The following is a 17,492-nucleotide window of genomic DNA, read 5'->3' as shown; positions in this document are numbered from 1 at the left end:
TTTAAAGTTTTGTATGCGGAACTTCGGTAAAAATAGTTGAGTAGCCCTGCTATACATCATCACAAACCGGGAAAAGAAACCTTGTTCAATGTTAACACGAACATTTTCGACGGCAATTTTCAAAGTAATGGATAACAAGGTAAATCCCGCTCATAATTCACCGTGTTTCGATTCTAGTCACAATATGTTCTAAACGTGGATCGAACATAATGTGTGCCGTAGGCAGACGAAATTTTGCGATTTTAAATGCCTAGAAAAGCGCTTTTAGACTGTCGCGGGCCTTAACAACACTTGTTTACGGTTTTATTTTCAGTATTTTATATTGCCGCTTTTCACTCAAATAATTTAGGTCGTGGATTTATTCATTAATTTGTCTTTAGAATCTCGCCGGCGATGAGCGTATATTAAGTCTAACCGGATGCACAATTCGGTGCGAGTAACAAAATAAAATAATTGTCATCGTTATCGTGGTACAAATTTGTGGAAAATTCGTGATTTAGAGACAATAAACGTCAACGTAAAGGCGTTTAGGGCCTAAATAACACGTCACGACGATGAAAACATTTGGCGATTTTAGCAAAAGGCAATCGTACGCAATACGGCGACTTTTTCAATTTTCAAAAAAATTTAAAAGGAGGGGGGCCGAACCCCCCTGGCTGTGCCACTGTACGAAATCAATGCTACTTATTATGTACTTGGACGCCCAAGGCGTGTGTGTTATCTACCGGCGCTTAAAATTCAACAGCGTTGTGACAAAAGCGCTTCTTATTTCCTAATTGTTCTCTACCGCTGAAAAATCAGCTTTTACATCGGGCGGGTATTCAAGCACCGGCCCTTATTTATTTTTATGTTCTGTTCACACGGGCGGCTATTCAAACGGGCCCTTAATCAAGATCGGGCGGTAAAACGAGCATATACGGTAACTAAAACTAATCCCATACCCGACATGGACTGGTAACCGGACGAGAGGCCGTGATTTTAGTTTGGTTGTGGCAGCATCGGGCGGGCCAGATTGAATTAACCAACGGGCCGGATTTGGCCCACAGGCCGTACTCTTCCCATGTCTGATTTAGACAATGGAATGGTCATAACATTAATTTTAGTTACCGTATTTACTCGAAATTACGCCTATATCGCAATGAGGCCGACTCCCTAAAAATGGCGATGTTATAAAAAATCGCACATAAGCCGTTTGCCATATGGTTAAGCCGTCTTATTGGCTTTTCTCTCCCCCGGGATAAATATGTAAATCCTATCCTAATCCCATCCTATAATAGAGCTAAAGGAAAGTAACTATAAGTAGATCATTGTGTCACACCTCTGTGTTATTTCCAAAGGATGACTTGAAAGCTTGTAATTGATCTGATGACAGGTTACAGTTGCGAAGTGTCAAAAATTGAACACAGGATTGATTGGAAAGTATTTGTCCAACTGAGGATAAACCTCCAACTCCCATGTTTTCGTTTCCAAACAGCAGCAAATTTTTGATCTATATTGAACAAGCACAATGTTAAATCATAATAAGATAATCTCGTTGGGCAAAATGTAAAAAAAATTTGAAAAAGAAAAAAGAAAAAGCCATTGCGCAAAACCTCAAAGCTTACCCAAAGAAATATAAAATATTTCGAAGTTAAATTAAAATAGCGAAATCAGCAACAGATCAGGCATTGGCATCATATGTGGAAACAGCACTGGGACCTGGGCTATCACATTTTCACATATGTTGGGAACAGAGATGAATTTAAAATGACAGTTTTTAGTTTTTGAAATCCTAAACAAAAGATATAAAATTGCTGAATAAAAAATGTTATTACGATAACTAAAATTAATGTTATGACCATTCCATTGTCTAAATCAGACATGGGAAGAGTACGGCCTGTGGGCCAAATCCGGCCCGTTGGTTAATTCAATCTGGCCCGCCCGATGCTGCCACAACCAAACTAAAATCAAATTTTGATGTTTTAGCTAAAAATAGCTCAAGGAATTGCTTGAGATTGCGGTTAAATTTAGTTATTGCGAGAGGTGTCTCGTTTTCCAACTTTGCTTTGTAATACTGTAGATATTGTTTATAAAATGTAACTTTTACGTCACATTTTCATGGCCCGCCAGTCTAAGTAGGCAAGATTTTTGGCCCCTCGTTTAAAAACCGCGCCCACCCCTAGTATAAATGTTTCAAGGTTTGGACTTCGGGGCCACAATACTGTAAAACTGATGTGTGTAAAACTGATTTTACTATTCCCTTCTAAAAAAAATTCCCTGATTTTTTGTTTCGTTTCATAGCTTGATGAGCTTACTTCACAGGGTGTTTTACTGTTTGTTGCGCATGAACTATTCGAACATAATGGGATTTAAAATATACCAATCAAAATAACACTATAAATACCACTGAGATCATAAACAGGGCGGGGGGATTTAAGGCCATGAGAGCTAACCGCCTCAGGAACTGCCACACCCACAAGCAATAAATGGTTGGGAACAACTGTTCTATATATAGTAGTATCTCGCTAAATCGCAGTTGCAATTTTCTAGATCCCTGTTCAAACTAGAGCCATGAAAACACAACTTGCAGAATTTGATGTCAAAAACTTCTCCACATTGTGTGTTCATGTAATATGCTGTCACTAAGTCTTCACCAAATTATGTTAAAATATATCAAGTCCAAAGATTTCAAGTTTAAATAAAGAATGCTGAAATTTGATAGTAAATGCTGAAGCAAAAATGTTCATCTCATTCTTAGACGGGTCATTTTTGGGAAAATTTTTTCAACCAATTGACTCAACAAGTGTGTGAGCCCAGAAATGTTCAAAATTAATTGATCTAAAATTGATAACAATCAACCTTTCTAATTATTGATTTCAGTAATAATTCAGAATAGTTGTTTTCAAAATTTATCATATTAGGCAAATCTCACAATATGACCAAAAAGACATTTATTTAATTTATGTGAAAACTGTAAACAATAGCAAATCAATAAATACAGTGGTTTATCACCGAAACATATTTATTATACAATGACTACAATGTGTCCTTCGCTGAACTTGGCTTCAAATTAGTTTTTAATAATCAAAAACATTATTTTGCAGGATTCACATAACAAACCTCAAGTATCAGTGACTGGCTATGCAAAACCTTGTTCAGAGCAATAACAAAAGGATCAAAACCTCCCGTTAGCTCATTAATTCCACAAAGCTTTGATTAAAATATTTTTTAATAAACTTGCGAAGCTTGATTAGGAATATTCTTCCTGTAAAGCATATTTCATCACAGTGACTGCTCGGAAAGAGCCTCGGTCAGAGAAAAAATTAATGAATCAAAAACCTACATTTTTTTCATTAAAATCTCATGAAGCTTCGTTTAAATATTACTCATCCAACGTTCTAATACCTCAAACTGAGGTGAAACGATTGGGGATTTTGACTTTGTACTGCTCCAATTGTCAGTGAGTAACAGTATACAACAGCGAAGGCCAGATTTGCCATTATGCAAAGTAGGTTAAAGCCTAGGGGCCTCAAGCCAAACCTTGGCTTTCCAAATTGCACGATTTCATTTTTATTCCAATCAAAATTCAACCCATTTAATTTTGAAAAAAAATATATTATACTAATTTAAATTAATTAGACATTTTTCACTAAATAATTCCTTTATTTATTGAATATGAAAAAAGTACCAATATGTAACTGAACTAATTTATCTAAAATTAATATATTTTTACTATCTTGGATGTTTTTTATTGTAGACTGAAATATTTCAAAAAATGCAATGATACTTTTTTGAATGTTTTAAATCATCAATTGGGGAGCATTACCCGTCACACACATTCCCTTCTCCCGACTAAAAACAGGTTTTCTAATGCGATGCCGTTTTATCACAGCTTAAGTTCTTAAATAATTTTAAAATGAACCTGCTATCCCATCTATTTGGGTGATTAGAGCATGTTTCTTGCCTGCAACCAAAATGTCGTATCTCACACAAGTCAATAGTTTATTTAAGACGTTAAATACCAGGTTGGCAAATTTTTGTAGTATAGGAGCTGCATGCAGCAAGCCAGGAATATGTGAGAGCCGCACAATTTCTGAAATTATTAATACTGTAGCTCATCAAATCCGTTTGCATTGCAACTGTTACATTGGTTCTAATATGGGATTCGTATATTCGTGTCGCGAGAGGTGTTTGGGCTATTGACTGCGGCAACATCAGCAATCTTTTCGTTTTCACAAAATACAATCAGAGTATGGGTGTTTGGCACGAGCAATTCCACGAAATAACAAAACTAGCTTCAGTTGTTGCATCGGATTCCTTTCCAGATGATATCATAAATTTCTGCTATCGTTTTAGTAATAATTCAAAGTCATTTGATCTGTGTTTTCCTAAAAGATGATTGACGAGCGTAATCTCATACGAAGTTTTTGTGATTTTTTTCATGGCACCGTTCAACAACTTTATTCTGACTTAGCAGCTTATGAGAGATTAAGCAAAAAGGTTTATTTTCTAAACTAGTGAATGCGTACTCATCTTTCCATTGTGACTTAACGACCATGTTCTCATCGGGGTATTTTCGCTTCATACTAGAGGACATATCGCACTGTATTTGACACTACCCACAATCAAGCCGTAATGCCGCCAACGCAGCAACACAAATTTAACCATTGTGACGTAAGATTTGTCTCTTGACTAATTTAAAATCCCATGCCACAACGATTTTCATATTAAAACATAATTTGCTTTAATCATTGATGAAAACTTCTTCTACAGCTTAATTAATTAAAAAAACTGTTACACTACATTTGGATAATAATAAATTCTAGCGAGAAGAGTCGCATAAAAACTATGGCGAGCCGCCATTTCGCCCACTGTTCTTCTATACACAATACACTACATATAGAAATGCTCATTTTGACATCACAGTGGATTCTATGGAACCTTTATGCCATCATAAAATAGTTTGAAATTGGCCTCATGAATGGCATCGCTTAAGACTGGCTCTCATAAGAGTAAATCCAGCCCTGACTACAGCTAGAATAATAGTATTAAATACAACAACGAAAAACTAAATCAATACAATATTTCCAAGATTAATCCTTTTCCACAAAAACAGTTTTTCAAACTTAATTTATTTCTAGTTAAGTTAGAAATCGTTCATTTTATTTTCTTTCGATGATATTTTAAGAAAAGCGAGTAACCATACATTACAGGCATTTGCGCAGCCAGTATTTTTAAAAAGGGGGTTTCAAAATCGGAAATTTCTGTTGTGACCGGTAATTGAAATAGTCGATTTTTTTTTGTATTATGACCTTTTTTGTCACATAATATTTGATCCATGACGACGACAATTTAAAATGCCTTTCTATTTTAATTCAATTGTGTTCAAGCTAACTTGCAGTTGCCTCGACTTACAAAAAAATAAAAGCATTACTGATCTAAAATACCATGGCAATCTGCAAACATAATAATGTGGGGCAACAAGCTGCCCGATTGCATTTAGTTTTGATATACATTATTGCAATCTTGCGAATTCGTTATCGCCGTTAGAAAAGATCTGTCATAAAATCCAAGAAAGTGCAATTCAATTTGGTACATCAAAAATACATTAGTGCATTAAAAATACATATTCATTGCCTCGAAATTCTCGCGAAACTTTTGAAGAAATCCTCCCAATTACGTCACTTGTTAAAAGAGCCGACATTTCCAAAGGCTATATAATGATTTTTCTGTTGTATAAAATATTCAATTCATAACCGATACAGGAATTTGGAGTGGGGTGGTTTAATAATTTAATTTTGATCAATTTAATCTGCGGTTGTGTTGAAGAAATGAAAGCATTTCTCCTCAGAAATACCATGACAATCCTCACCTAAGAAAAATCCTCTAGTCTGCGATATTTATTTCAAAAAAATCAATCGATATACTTATATACATTAATTCTCTTATATACGTCAGGCCCCATCAGTAGTTTTAGAAAACAAAAATGAGTGCCGCAGTGCAAAATTTTGCCATTTGCAGCCATCATAAAACAAAAATTGTCATGTTCAGCGTTTTATTTTTAGTGTTTTATATTGCCGGTTTGCAATCTAGAAAATTTGGGTTGAGGATTCACACCCCCATTTATACTTAGCAACTTGTCGCTGAAGATTATGATGTAACAATAACTCACAGCCCTGGGCGAAAACAAAAAAAATAAATAAACACAGAAATAAAGATGTTAAGTCATAAATAACACGTCACGCTGACGAATTTAACGCTGGCGATTTTGACAAAATACAATCTCATGCGCTATTAGCAATATTTTTCATCCTTGCAAAAATTTCAAAAGGGTGAGAGGGGCGGGGTCAACCCTAAACCTTTTGTGTACGTTCGCAGAAAAAAACTCATTCCTATTCCTAATTACATTTGTTGATATTATATATGTCATATATAGAATTGCCGCATGCGACATCTGGGTGCATATATTTCATGCTGGGTCTGCGGCATTCCAGATAGTGCTATATCATCCGTTTACCTCTCGGCGAATACCCGATACTGTATTTAGCTTATTTTTTAAACAATGAAGATCGAACAACGATATTTGATTGCCGCCAACTCATTAAAAATAGGGCACACAAAATAATATCCGGAGACCAGTGAACTATCTGTGTAAAATAACACTAATGGTAAAGCCCCTTGAAATTATCTTATTGAAAATTTTACGATTAAAAGTTTTTCCGCCCCTGTCTAAACGACGCCCATGGCACAAGCTATTGCTGCCACACCCTAGATACGCCACTGTCGGGGACGACTGACGAAGGTAGATACAAAATTATTCCACAATTATTATTATGCTAAAACCATTGTAGAGAAATTGTAAGGTATGTTTGATGGTCTTCCTCATTTTTTACAACATTTTTTCACAACAATCTTCCAAATGTATCAAGCTTATATCTTCGATAATAAAGCGCTACTTTTACTACCATTCTTAAGCTACAGATCAATGCTATTTACAGAACGAGCTTTTCTGACAAAGCTAAATTTCCTTTTTTGACTGTTTACTCTCTCAAAAATGTCATTTTAGTTCTTGGTTTTCAATAGTAACTTTTTAAGTTAGTTACGAGCATATATGATATGGCTAATTACATGCCACCCGGCCTGAGACAATGACGACATAACATTATACGTGGAATATGATGGTGAGAGAAATATCGGCACAATCTCTTTCTGAGTATCAAGCACCGGTATATTTGAAAGAGTCACATCGAAATCTAGGGCACCTAATATGTTAAACTCGGCCAGGGCACATAACTTGTTAAAATTGGCCAGGGCACTTTCGCACTTTCTTTTAGACTTGCAAAGCACCTTTGCACTCATAATTTCCTTAGAGCAAACACTGACCACCTACATATGTAAATGACTGTGGTGAGCCAAGGCAATAAAACGCTTAAGCATGGTCAGAAACTATCCAAAGTATGAATAGCATCTATTTGAAAATGTTGAGTCAGAGCTTTGGAAAGCTGCCAAGAACCAACTATAACCCAGATAAGAATTGACAGCCCTAACTTTGTTATAATGACTTAGTATTGAGTTGGCCATTATTTTCAGTCATTCATTCCATCCTTGGCCTTGTTATATTTTGAATGATAATTTCGAATTTTGTACTAAACTATGCTCGGTAGAGGGGATGGTGAAATTGTAAACATAGTAAACCCTGTGAAATATAATGTAAAATTAATCATGATTTGATTGTAACGCTGCACATTGGATTGTTTACATCGTTAGCATTGAAAGAATGTTATAATGAATGAATGTTACAAATATTATATTTGTTGCATTAGAAAGCCTCTGTGGAGTAATAATTGTGTATTATTTAGGGTGTGACGTCATCAAATTGTCAAGTTCATTGTTGAATTTGTAAATTGCGTAAATACGTTTGTGAATTTCTCTGTAACGATTTTAGCTAAAATATTGGTTGTCGTGTTGTTTTGGTGGAAAATAACACAAAAAAAACGATAGAACTAAAATTAATTAACTATAATTAACTACTAGACACAATAACACTCAAGTTCAAGGGTATTTTGTACAAATTTTTGAGCATTATGTCGCATAGACAAGAAAATATTTTGAAACCTCGCTCTAGCGACATCTCGCGAAATAGAACTCTAGCGTACGCATTTACAAAGCCATGAGCAATGTTCTAGGGCCTAACGGTTGACAATGACATAAGACTAGAAGCTGACCATACAAAATCATACTAATTACCCCAAAAATACCCCTCGGAATTAGAGGGTTTTTAAGGCCATGTCAAAGATTTTGGATTCAAATCCCAGGTCCACCATATAACTCTGTGCGTAACAATTCTGTGAGAACTTTCAAACCAAAAAGATTCTGATATATAATTCAATATATATGGAATATAATGGCACATAGTAAAATATTATTGTATAGTAGTAACTCACTAAATATCACTTGCTGATTGCACAAGACCTTATTTAATGTCATTAAACAAAAACACACTTTAAAGAATTTAATCTAAAAAATTCGACTATATGGTGTTTTGCACACATTTTATAGTCGGTAAGTCTTCACCAAACTATGTTTAAAAATAGTGAAACATATTTTGTACTGAATCACACAAGCTACTCACCTTCACATTTGATCCTTTCAATTCAGATGCCAGAGTTTGAAGTGAGTCTGACTTGAGATCACAATAATGGAAATTCATGGATAGTGATGTACAGTAGGAAGCTACTGATCCAATGACATGAACATCACTGATGGAGAGAGGAAGTTTAGAAATGTCAATTTCATTAAGAGATGATTTGACAATGTCACTCATTCCATCCTTGGCTTCGTTCAATGCGGTGAAAAGTTCCAAAATATCTGATTTGTTCAAACCTTCTCCGAGTTGCAATTGCAATTGCAAACTTTTCTTGAGAATATCTTGCTTTTCCTCAAGATTCTTGATTTCTGTGGAAATATAAAAAAAAAATTCACAGAGCATCTACCGATGATGCTCGTCTCTGAATAATTGGTTAACGTTCGACAAAAGCAGACACAATAATAACATTATTATTTTCGCATAAGTTTCAGGTCCATATCCCCTTGAGACTGCAATACCCCCCAGAGTGCAATAAATTGGTCAAGTAATGCCGGACCAGAAAGATTCCACACTCTCTAAATAATAGTAGCTCCCTATATATAGTTTAATATTGGTGGCTGCCTATACAAGGCCTTGTTAAGCGCAATAAAAGACTTTAATAAGCTCCATATAAAATAATTACGGTAAGTGGAAGGCCAAATCTAGTCAGCCATAGTTAATTAATGTACATAATTGGTTCCCAACCTGAGGTGCGACTTTTTCCATAAAATCCTAATCAATGGTGGAAAAAATAAATTTGTTTATTGGCGGAAAAATTAAAAACGAGGAACTATGGAAACTAATTTTAAAGTCTTTGGGTTGACTAATCCCAAACTAAGGTCTCCCACTTCAGAACAATCTTAACCACCATGACATATTATCTGTAGACAGAACACATTTTAATTTGACTATGAGTCTGTGATTCCCAACATCTTTTTAATGATTTTCCCCCTTTACCTATTTTCTTTCTATGAATACTATATTATTTATTGAATCACTAATAATTGGCCGCTTTTGGATGAAATGTTCAAGCTGCATTCCCATTTTTGCAAAGTTCAAGTGATCAAGCATTTTTTGGGCGGAATTCTTCCTCGGTTGAGAAGCATTGCAATAGGTGTAGAATTTTACCACTTGTGTGTTTAAATTTTATTTGACAAAAAACAGTGGCGGTTCAAAATTTCCTCTAAGTTGTTCCTCATTTTTTTTTGTTGCGTGTCAATTACGCAACTGTAAGGGCTCCCGTTTCCAATTTCTAATATCAATTCAAATGTTGGAAATGTGAAGTCCACAGAAGGCAAACTCTCTATGAAATGAGTAACATGAAAGTACGAGTTGTGCACTGAGTGCAGTCAAAGACAGTTATAAAAAAAATTAATTTTAGGGATAACGGGGTAATTTAATAACTGATAGTATTTGTATTGATTCAAGATACCTATTTTGCAGTTACGCATTGGACTTAATATCCTTTCTTTCAAAGGACCTACTAACTCAAATTCTGCATATATCGTGAAAGGGGCATGTTACAAAATATTCGAAGGGGATAACAAGGCTAAAAAGTTTGGAAGCCACTGATGTACACAATATTGGGCAATAGCATGCCGCACCTCGTTGCATTAATGTGTCAGGTATATTTTTCGGACTAGAGTTTGATCAGGCTTGTCATTGCACTCATGATTCTCCTGATCTAGAATCTTTGGTTTAAATCTAGAGTAAGATGTCATTTGTGAGAATACTACTTGGCTACATTTTGTTTGTTTTACACAGAACTTCATTGTAGCATCTGAACACTATGGACAAGAATTACAGTATCAATGTAACAATTTTTGGTGCTCCCAAAGTATTCGTACCAAGATGGCGCACAACCTGAACATAGTATGTGTACCAGGTTCGGGTTGTTCAGGTTATGCGTCATCTTGGTATGAATACTTCCGAAGTTCCGAAGCGCCAAATTTTTTATACAATGCCTGTTCATGGTTTTATTCGTTGTACAAGCATCCACCTAATATCTAATGATATGTATTAACTAGCTGCCTTTGAAAGGACCGGAATCAGTCTGGTTTAAAATTAATGAAGAAACAGACATGGGATTTTTACATGAGATGTGTAGCCTATGATGCCAAAAGGGTTGGCCGAGTCTAATACTTCAACCGCTAGGTCATCGCATTGGCTAATTAATTAATAACGCAAACAAGCAAATTCTTAAACCTGAAAAATAAAAAAATCTGCTCCTATCAATTTCAAGTAACATGATGAGCAATAAATTAGGTTTAGTTTATAAAATATTAAACTTATAAGCCATATAAGTGTATATCCAATGCAGTAAAATATCCAAGGTTGAGTCTAGAGAAGGAAACGACTCCAAGCCTGGAATTGTACTATGTTAAACACTGTACATCAACATACCTCCAAGTAAAACTCCGGCTGCTTCATAGACTGTTGGATTTAATAAAAGTCCAGACATCATTTTTCTGATGAGAACAAAGTGACCGGTATGAAGATGTTTATCGACGAACTGGTCAAAAGATTTTAAATCCAGTCCAAGAATATAGAAAGATGTGAGCATTTCTTGAAGACTTTGATGTTGAAAGTAAAGAAGGTGTATTCCTTGGAAAAGTTTACGATAAATTCCTCCAGGAGCTAGGATGGCTAGATCGGTTGCTTCTTCCGGTTTTAAATCGACTTGATGGAAATCATTTTCTGTAAATAGAACTCGACGTTCTACTGTCCCAATGTATGATAGCTTTTTTAATTTGTCCAAAGCTTCCAAAATATTCTCTTGGTGAGTGTGTGGTGATCGTAAAATGCTTTGCATGACCACAGTCATAATACCAGTCATAGTGTTTGGCTTGAAGTCAGATTTGAATTTCAAAGCTATCAATGTGTAAACCAGCATCACAGGTGTGGTGCACGTTAACAAGTGTAATGGAGCTTTGATTTTGAGAAATTCCAATATTTTCTCTGCTTCTACATTTCCTTCATATCCTGAAATAATTTCTTTGATGGACTCCATTGTTAATCCAGCAAGTGCAATGACCTTGTCTGGTCGAACTTCTCCCCAATAATTTCTGATGGAATGTTCACGACTGGAAGATAAAATGCGACAGCCGGGAAATAACTTTCCAGCGAGAAAATTCCATATTATTACTTCAGGATATGCAGGCTCATCTGGGCTGATGATTTCATAAACTCCATCAATTGTATATTGAAGAGTGTCCAAGGAGTCGAGCATAAACAAAACTTCTTCTGGGTGGGTTTTTGCATAATCAATTGCTTGACCTCTTTCTTCCTTTGGGAGATTGTTGAAAATTAGTTCACCTGCTGTTACTTCACTGTTTTTCATATATTGTTTGCATTGTATATATTGAACCATCTTGATAGTTCCTTGAAAATATTTTCCATGCATGGCATCTCTCGATGTTGCTTTCATGAGTGTAGATTTGCCCGATCCCGCGGGACCCACGAAACAGATATGACCTTGTTTGAAGTTGTTAAACAATTCATCAAGATGAGTCTTTTTTCTGATCCCTCTTTTTCTCTCTCCTTCCAAATTTTTTTGGAACTCAGATGACTCTGGTACGTAATCGTATTTAGATGTTCTTCCACTCTCCTCTTTCGAATCATCTTGAAACTCAGATGACTCTGATTCGTAATCGTATTCAGGTGTTTTTTCTCTCTCTTCTTCCGAATCTTCTTGGAACTCAGATGACTCTGGTACGTAATCGTATTCAATTATTCTTCCACCTTTATAAAAATCAATTTCTTCCAATAGAGGAGTGACGTCCACATTTAGTTTTTTCTCAAAAACTTCAAAAGGTTCGGCAAAGTCATAGAAGTCAGTGCACTTGTAAGTGTTCTCATTGATTTTTGCTATTACTTTTTGATAAGACATTATGTTTGCTTTACAATGTCATTGAGTTTTAACATCCAGTGTACGGTCAATGTGGCAAAGCTTTATAAAAATTTATCCAACTGTTGTGAAATTCACTACTATATTTTTCCGACAATATCTTATAAGTTCTGGGATACAAACTTTAACTAAAGCTGCTACAAATCTGAACAGAAAATATTTGTTAACCAGGTGCGATGAAACCTAACATAGATGCCAACAAATCCGTTATGGTTGATATAAAATATACACTTTTGTGAACAGTTGCAATTGCTAATATCATTGTAAAATAGTCTTAAAATTAATATTAATGTGTTTTACTTGACCTCAAGTAAATTAAGTACTTTTTTATGATGTTTTTATGCGACACCCATTCCACGCTTTCTGTTTTGAACAAGGCCATCTATATAAGCAGCCACTGATATATAACAATATGCAAGAGACTACTATTTTTAGCAAGGATTTTTCCAGACCTCATAAAATCACATTATATTACCGGTAAGTGTTTTAAAAACAGGAAGGCAGAAAGGAGTACTGGTATATATCCCGTCATAAACATAGTGGGCTAATGAATAATCATAAAATGTTTGTCCACATATTTTTATATTTTTCTTGAGGATAAGCAAACTCATTGAAAAGTGAAATATGACTATTCTGAGGTAAGGACCCAGTGATATCTACCAGGGAGTCTGCATACTGCGGCCCGCAAAAAATTGTGGGGCCCGCAGCGAAGTGCAAATTATGAATGGTGTGCCCGTGAAACAAGTTTTTAGTTTAGGTAATCTGGTACGTGTGAGCAATTCCAATCTATTTGCGTTGCAAAACTTATACCAGTATCTGAGTGCCACTGTCGTATTAGCAAAACTAGCTAGCAAAATCTTGTTGCTAATAATACAATGTTATAAGAGCGTGTTTCTTACTGAATTCGTTTAATGTCGGTGTGACAATGAATGTGAATAGCTGTTTCCTTCGGAAATCTATGCGTTTTAAATCAACATTTCTGAATAGACTCCTAACAATGCCGTACAATCAATACCAAAAAGAAACAAATTTTTGTGCTTGCAACTACAGTAGAAACTCTACCTACAAAATTTTGGTGGGGTAATAGCTGAACTCAAATTAAGTGCATAACTACTAAGGATATGAGTATCAATATTAAAAAGAGCTTGGTGACTTAAACACGTTTAGACTGTGACGTAAAAATGACTGTATCAGTAGAATACTAACAATGAAGTTGGGCAAAAATAACTTTGCGGACCATCACAGCAGTTCACAGCAAATAGTTGACAATGATCAATGAGTTTTAATTAAATATAACTCGAGATAGTATTGTTGACAAAAATTTTACATAATCATCAAGAATATGAAATAGTAGGATAGAACATTCCTTTCAATCACTATTGAAAATATATCAACTTCCCCTCCCCTGATGCATAAGTCAATTCGGACATTCAAAGGCTACAAAACTAAATCAAACCAAATTCTGTGTTTTACCTAAAGTATATGGATGTAGTGAATTTGCAATTTTAATAACTTTCACTGTTGACATCTGAAAATTAAACTAAAGACGGGCTTATTCCCTACTGATTACCAACTGTAGATAATATTAAATTAGTCAAAGCCTTAGGGTAGGAGTGACGCATGGTATCCTTCTACACAGGATAGGATTCACATATTTATCCAAAAGAGAGGAAAGTCGATAAGATGGCTCAACCATATGGCGAACCACGACCCCTCGTCCAGCTACCATTCCATGTCCGGTATAGGATTAGTTAGTTTTTTTTTTTTCGGAAGCATGGACTTGGTGGTGGAGGAAACTATAACCGACCAGCGGTTACGTGAACCACCCTACGGCAGTGAGGAGTCCAGCAATCCTCTTGCATATGACTATCCCCGCGAACCCACGCAGAGTAATCAGAGTTATTCCTAACGCTTAGCAGGATGAGCCACACCGCCGCGCCATAAATATACAATAATTCGCGTACAATGCTATTGAACTAGCTAGTAGCTACAAAATGTTTTTTCGCCCTGTGTAATGCTACATGTAACACATGTACTTCTTTCAATGGAGGTAGCACCATAGCCAGTGTTTTGAAAACAGGGATTATCAAACAAATGTCAATTGACATTCGAAACTTATAGCATAAATATTGGGAACTACCCTGAACAAGCAGATATTGCCTAGTGTTTTAAATATAGCAATAGATAAAATGTAATACATTTTTACACAGGGCATTCCAAGTTTTACTTTGGAAAAGACCCAAAGAAAGCGAATATGGACTATGGATAATCGGTATGCTTCCATACTCATGTTCCATCTTCTAATTGCCGTGAATTTTGATAGGTAGCTTAACGATTAACCGTATTGATTGTTACGCGTAATTATGAGAGAATGAGTGCAATTCCGACTTTACACACACACGAGTCCAACGTTTATTTGCTGACGCCCGTAGCAGTAGCCACGGTTCCATTACATTTGAACCCACGTACATTTGAACCCATGACAATTGCACCTGTATGCCATTGCACCTATGGAATTTTTTTTGTTTCACGGATAGTTAAACTCATACTAACCCTAACCCATGGGTTTTAGCACCCGCATATAGATTGAACCCGTGGATATACGCATGGGTTCAAATGTACATGGGATCAAATGTACGGTCACCAGTAGCCACATTTTCAAAGTGAACATAGTCGTTGAAAAAAGTTACAACTGATCTGCCAAATTAAGTACAACATTAAGTACATTAACTACAAAAGTAGAAAAGAGCAACAACTGATTTTTTTTTTAACTTCTGCATATATGCATTTTCACACTTTTAATCCATTGTGCGGACATGTGAGAGTAAGACCGATATAAACAACAGTTTAAACGTGTGTAACCTTTTCTATTATAGGAGAGCAGTACGACTATGGTTGCAGGATAAGTGTCAACTGCTCCGATTGCCCTCAATGATACAAGAAATCAAGCCCGGGATTAACCCTCCTTCTGTTTAAATGCCAATGCATTGTGTGTCAATGTTAATATACATAATCAACGTATGGTGTGAATTGCACAATAAATTTTCACAGTTCTTCTTCACAATCAATGTTAGAATACATTTCTTTCTAAAGAATTTTGTAGCTGGAGCATTTTATCTCTTAAAATAAACGAGGTTCAAGTAATAAACGTCGTTCAACTACCGGCGACCTTAGCAAAGTTGAACAGATTGATAAGTTACAATATTCATACTTGGAATTGTACAGGACAAGTTTGCGCACAAACTGACTACGACTTTTTCGAAAATTATGTCAGTTGTTACATGTGCTGAAATAAGTCTACTATCAAAAGTAAACAATAATATTCCAGCACGACCTTGCGAGGTCTTCCAAAGCGCTATCACCTGTGAACGAATATCAAGCTTGGTGCGATACCGGAGAAACTATATAAACGCTGTGCATGAACGTACATAGTATGATCACACAAAACGTCGAGAATGGAGCGACAAAGGAAATGTTATGATAAGGACAGTATTGTGTCGACGGGTAACGTGATACGCACTCGCGCGTCATGGAATGTTTCCGTCAAAGAATTAGCTGTTTTAAATTAAAATAACAAATAATAAAGCACCACTTGATCTAATTGAATTCAACGATTAATTAACAAAGTATAACTGATAAAGCACCTCTTCGATTCGTGAAAATATGGCGAGAGGGAAAAACACAACGGCCATCACTCAAGATGAGAGAAAAATCGTTTGGTTAAGGTTTAGTAACGATTCCTGATCACGTGTGAAATTTAAATTCTCAAATTATTTTTAAAAATGGCGGGAGTGTTATTCTCAAATTGCACATTTAACGCGCTACATCGGCGTCCAATACACGCCAAATGTTAATTATTACGATAAGCATTAAAAGGCACAAAAAGTTAATGTAGCGCAAAATAATGGCCGATTGTAAACATTCTTCTATAAAACATTGTAAATATGCGGCCGGGCATGATCCGATAACGGATTGGCTATCTTTTGAACCAAGTAATGCGATAGGTTTGCGGGGGTTATATTATCTTCTGTCTTTGTCGTGAATCAAAGGAAAACAGGTCACGAAAGCTTGTTTGGATTATTGCGCACAACGGTTTATTTTAGAACTCACTTGCCCTAATTAAATCAATCCGTCACCAATGTCACAAAATATTTTTCGATTGAGTACGCCCCTTCCAGATTGAAGTTTTGTGTAGGCCAATGGCCTTACTTGAAGATAATTCGGTTGTTATAAATTCGCTGACTTTTAAAATTCCATCTGTAACCATGGAGTATATGCTCGATGAAAAATTAGGACACATGGATATGTCATATTTTCCGACAGCAAGGCCTAATACATGCATGAACATCTAATTCTTCAATTTTGAACAAACTATAATATAGTTGTAATATCGGACAATAATTGGTCACATCGCATTTCTTGGACAACCTCAGGTTAATCAAAGTTGTGCGATTTTTTAATCGTTTTGCATCAGGATTCAACAGGCTACTTATTCTACTTCAACTAATCAAATTCTAAACAAAGTCCGGCATTGTAGCATTGTCGGTATTCACAGAAATATACGAAACTTAGCCAGGATAAACATATGATTCTTCATTTTTGAACAAACTATGATATGCTGGTAATCGCGGACAAAAATTAGACATAATATGTTTGAGTATTCCCGAATTGCCTTTTGATTAGACAAGAAGTGTGAGCAAGAATTTCGCGATCATTTCAATCGTTTTGCATCAAGATTTGTCGGACTACGTATTAATGAGTATCAGGCTCAGAAAAACAAGAGAGCTGTGCTCAAATATATGGACACGTATAGAATTTCGCCAATTTCCGAAAATCATACCACAGTCCACCGTGTGGCATAAAAAAACTTCCACTTTCGCTAAGCACTTGATCCAAAGGGAGACAAAATAACTTATCGTTTGGGCATTGCTTCGCTTGTTAAGTGAGACAATGTGGGAATTATACGCTTCACCGAAATAT

At 35.7% G+C, this 17,492-nt stretch overlaps 2 protein-coding genes and 1 pseudogene across 3 annotated transcripts in view; 1 reads left to right on the top strand and 2 right to left on the bottom strand.

Annotated features, from left to right (window-relative positions):
- Window positions 1-17,492, bottom strand: part of LOC120330659 (uncharacterized) — a 313,252-nt gene that overhangs the window by 41,352 nt on the left and 254,408 nt on the right. The window lies entirely within an intron of this gene.
- LOC144424596 (interleukin enhancer-binding factor 2 homolog) overlaps window positions 1-17,492 on the top strand; it is a 195,932-nt pseudogene that overhangs the window by 55,662 nt on the left and 122,778 nt on the right. The window lies entirely within an intron of this gene.
- LOC144424413 (uncharacterized) lies at window positions 1,313-12,595 on the bottom strand. Its single transcript, XM_078113743.1, has 3 exons — window positions 11,009-12,595; window positions 8,612-8,934; window positions 1,313-1,489 (listed from the first exon to the last, which is right to left on the bottom strand). Exons 1-3 carry the CDS (start codon window positions 12,492-12,494, stop codon window positions 1,313-1,315), a joined length of 1,986 nt encoding a protein of 661 aa, XP_077969869.1. The 5' UTR covers window positions 12,495-12,595.

The sequence above is a fragment of the Styela clava genome, chromosome 6, assembly GCF_964204865.1.
Source record: "Styela clava chromosome 6, kaStyClav1.hap1.2, whole genome shotgun sequence".
Lineage (NCBI taxonomy): Eukaryota > Metazoa > Chordata > Ascidiacea > Stolidobranchia > Styelidae > Styela > Styela clava.
The sequence above is the reverse complement of the archived record's forward strand: the minus strand, read 5'-3'. Positions and strand labels throughout refer to the sequence as shown.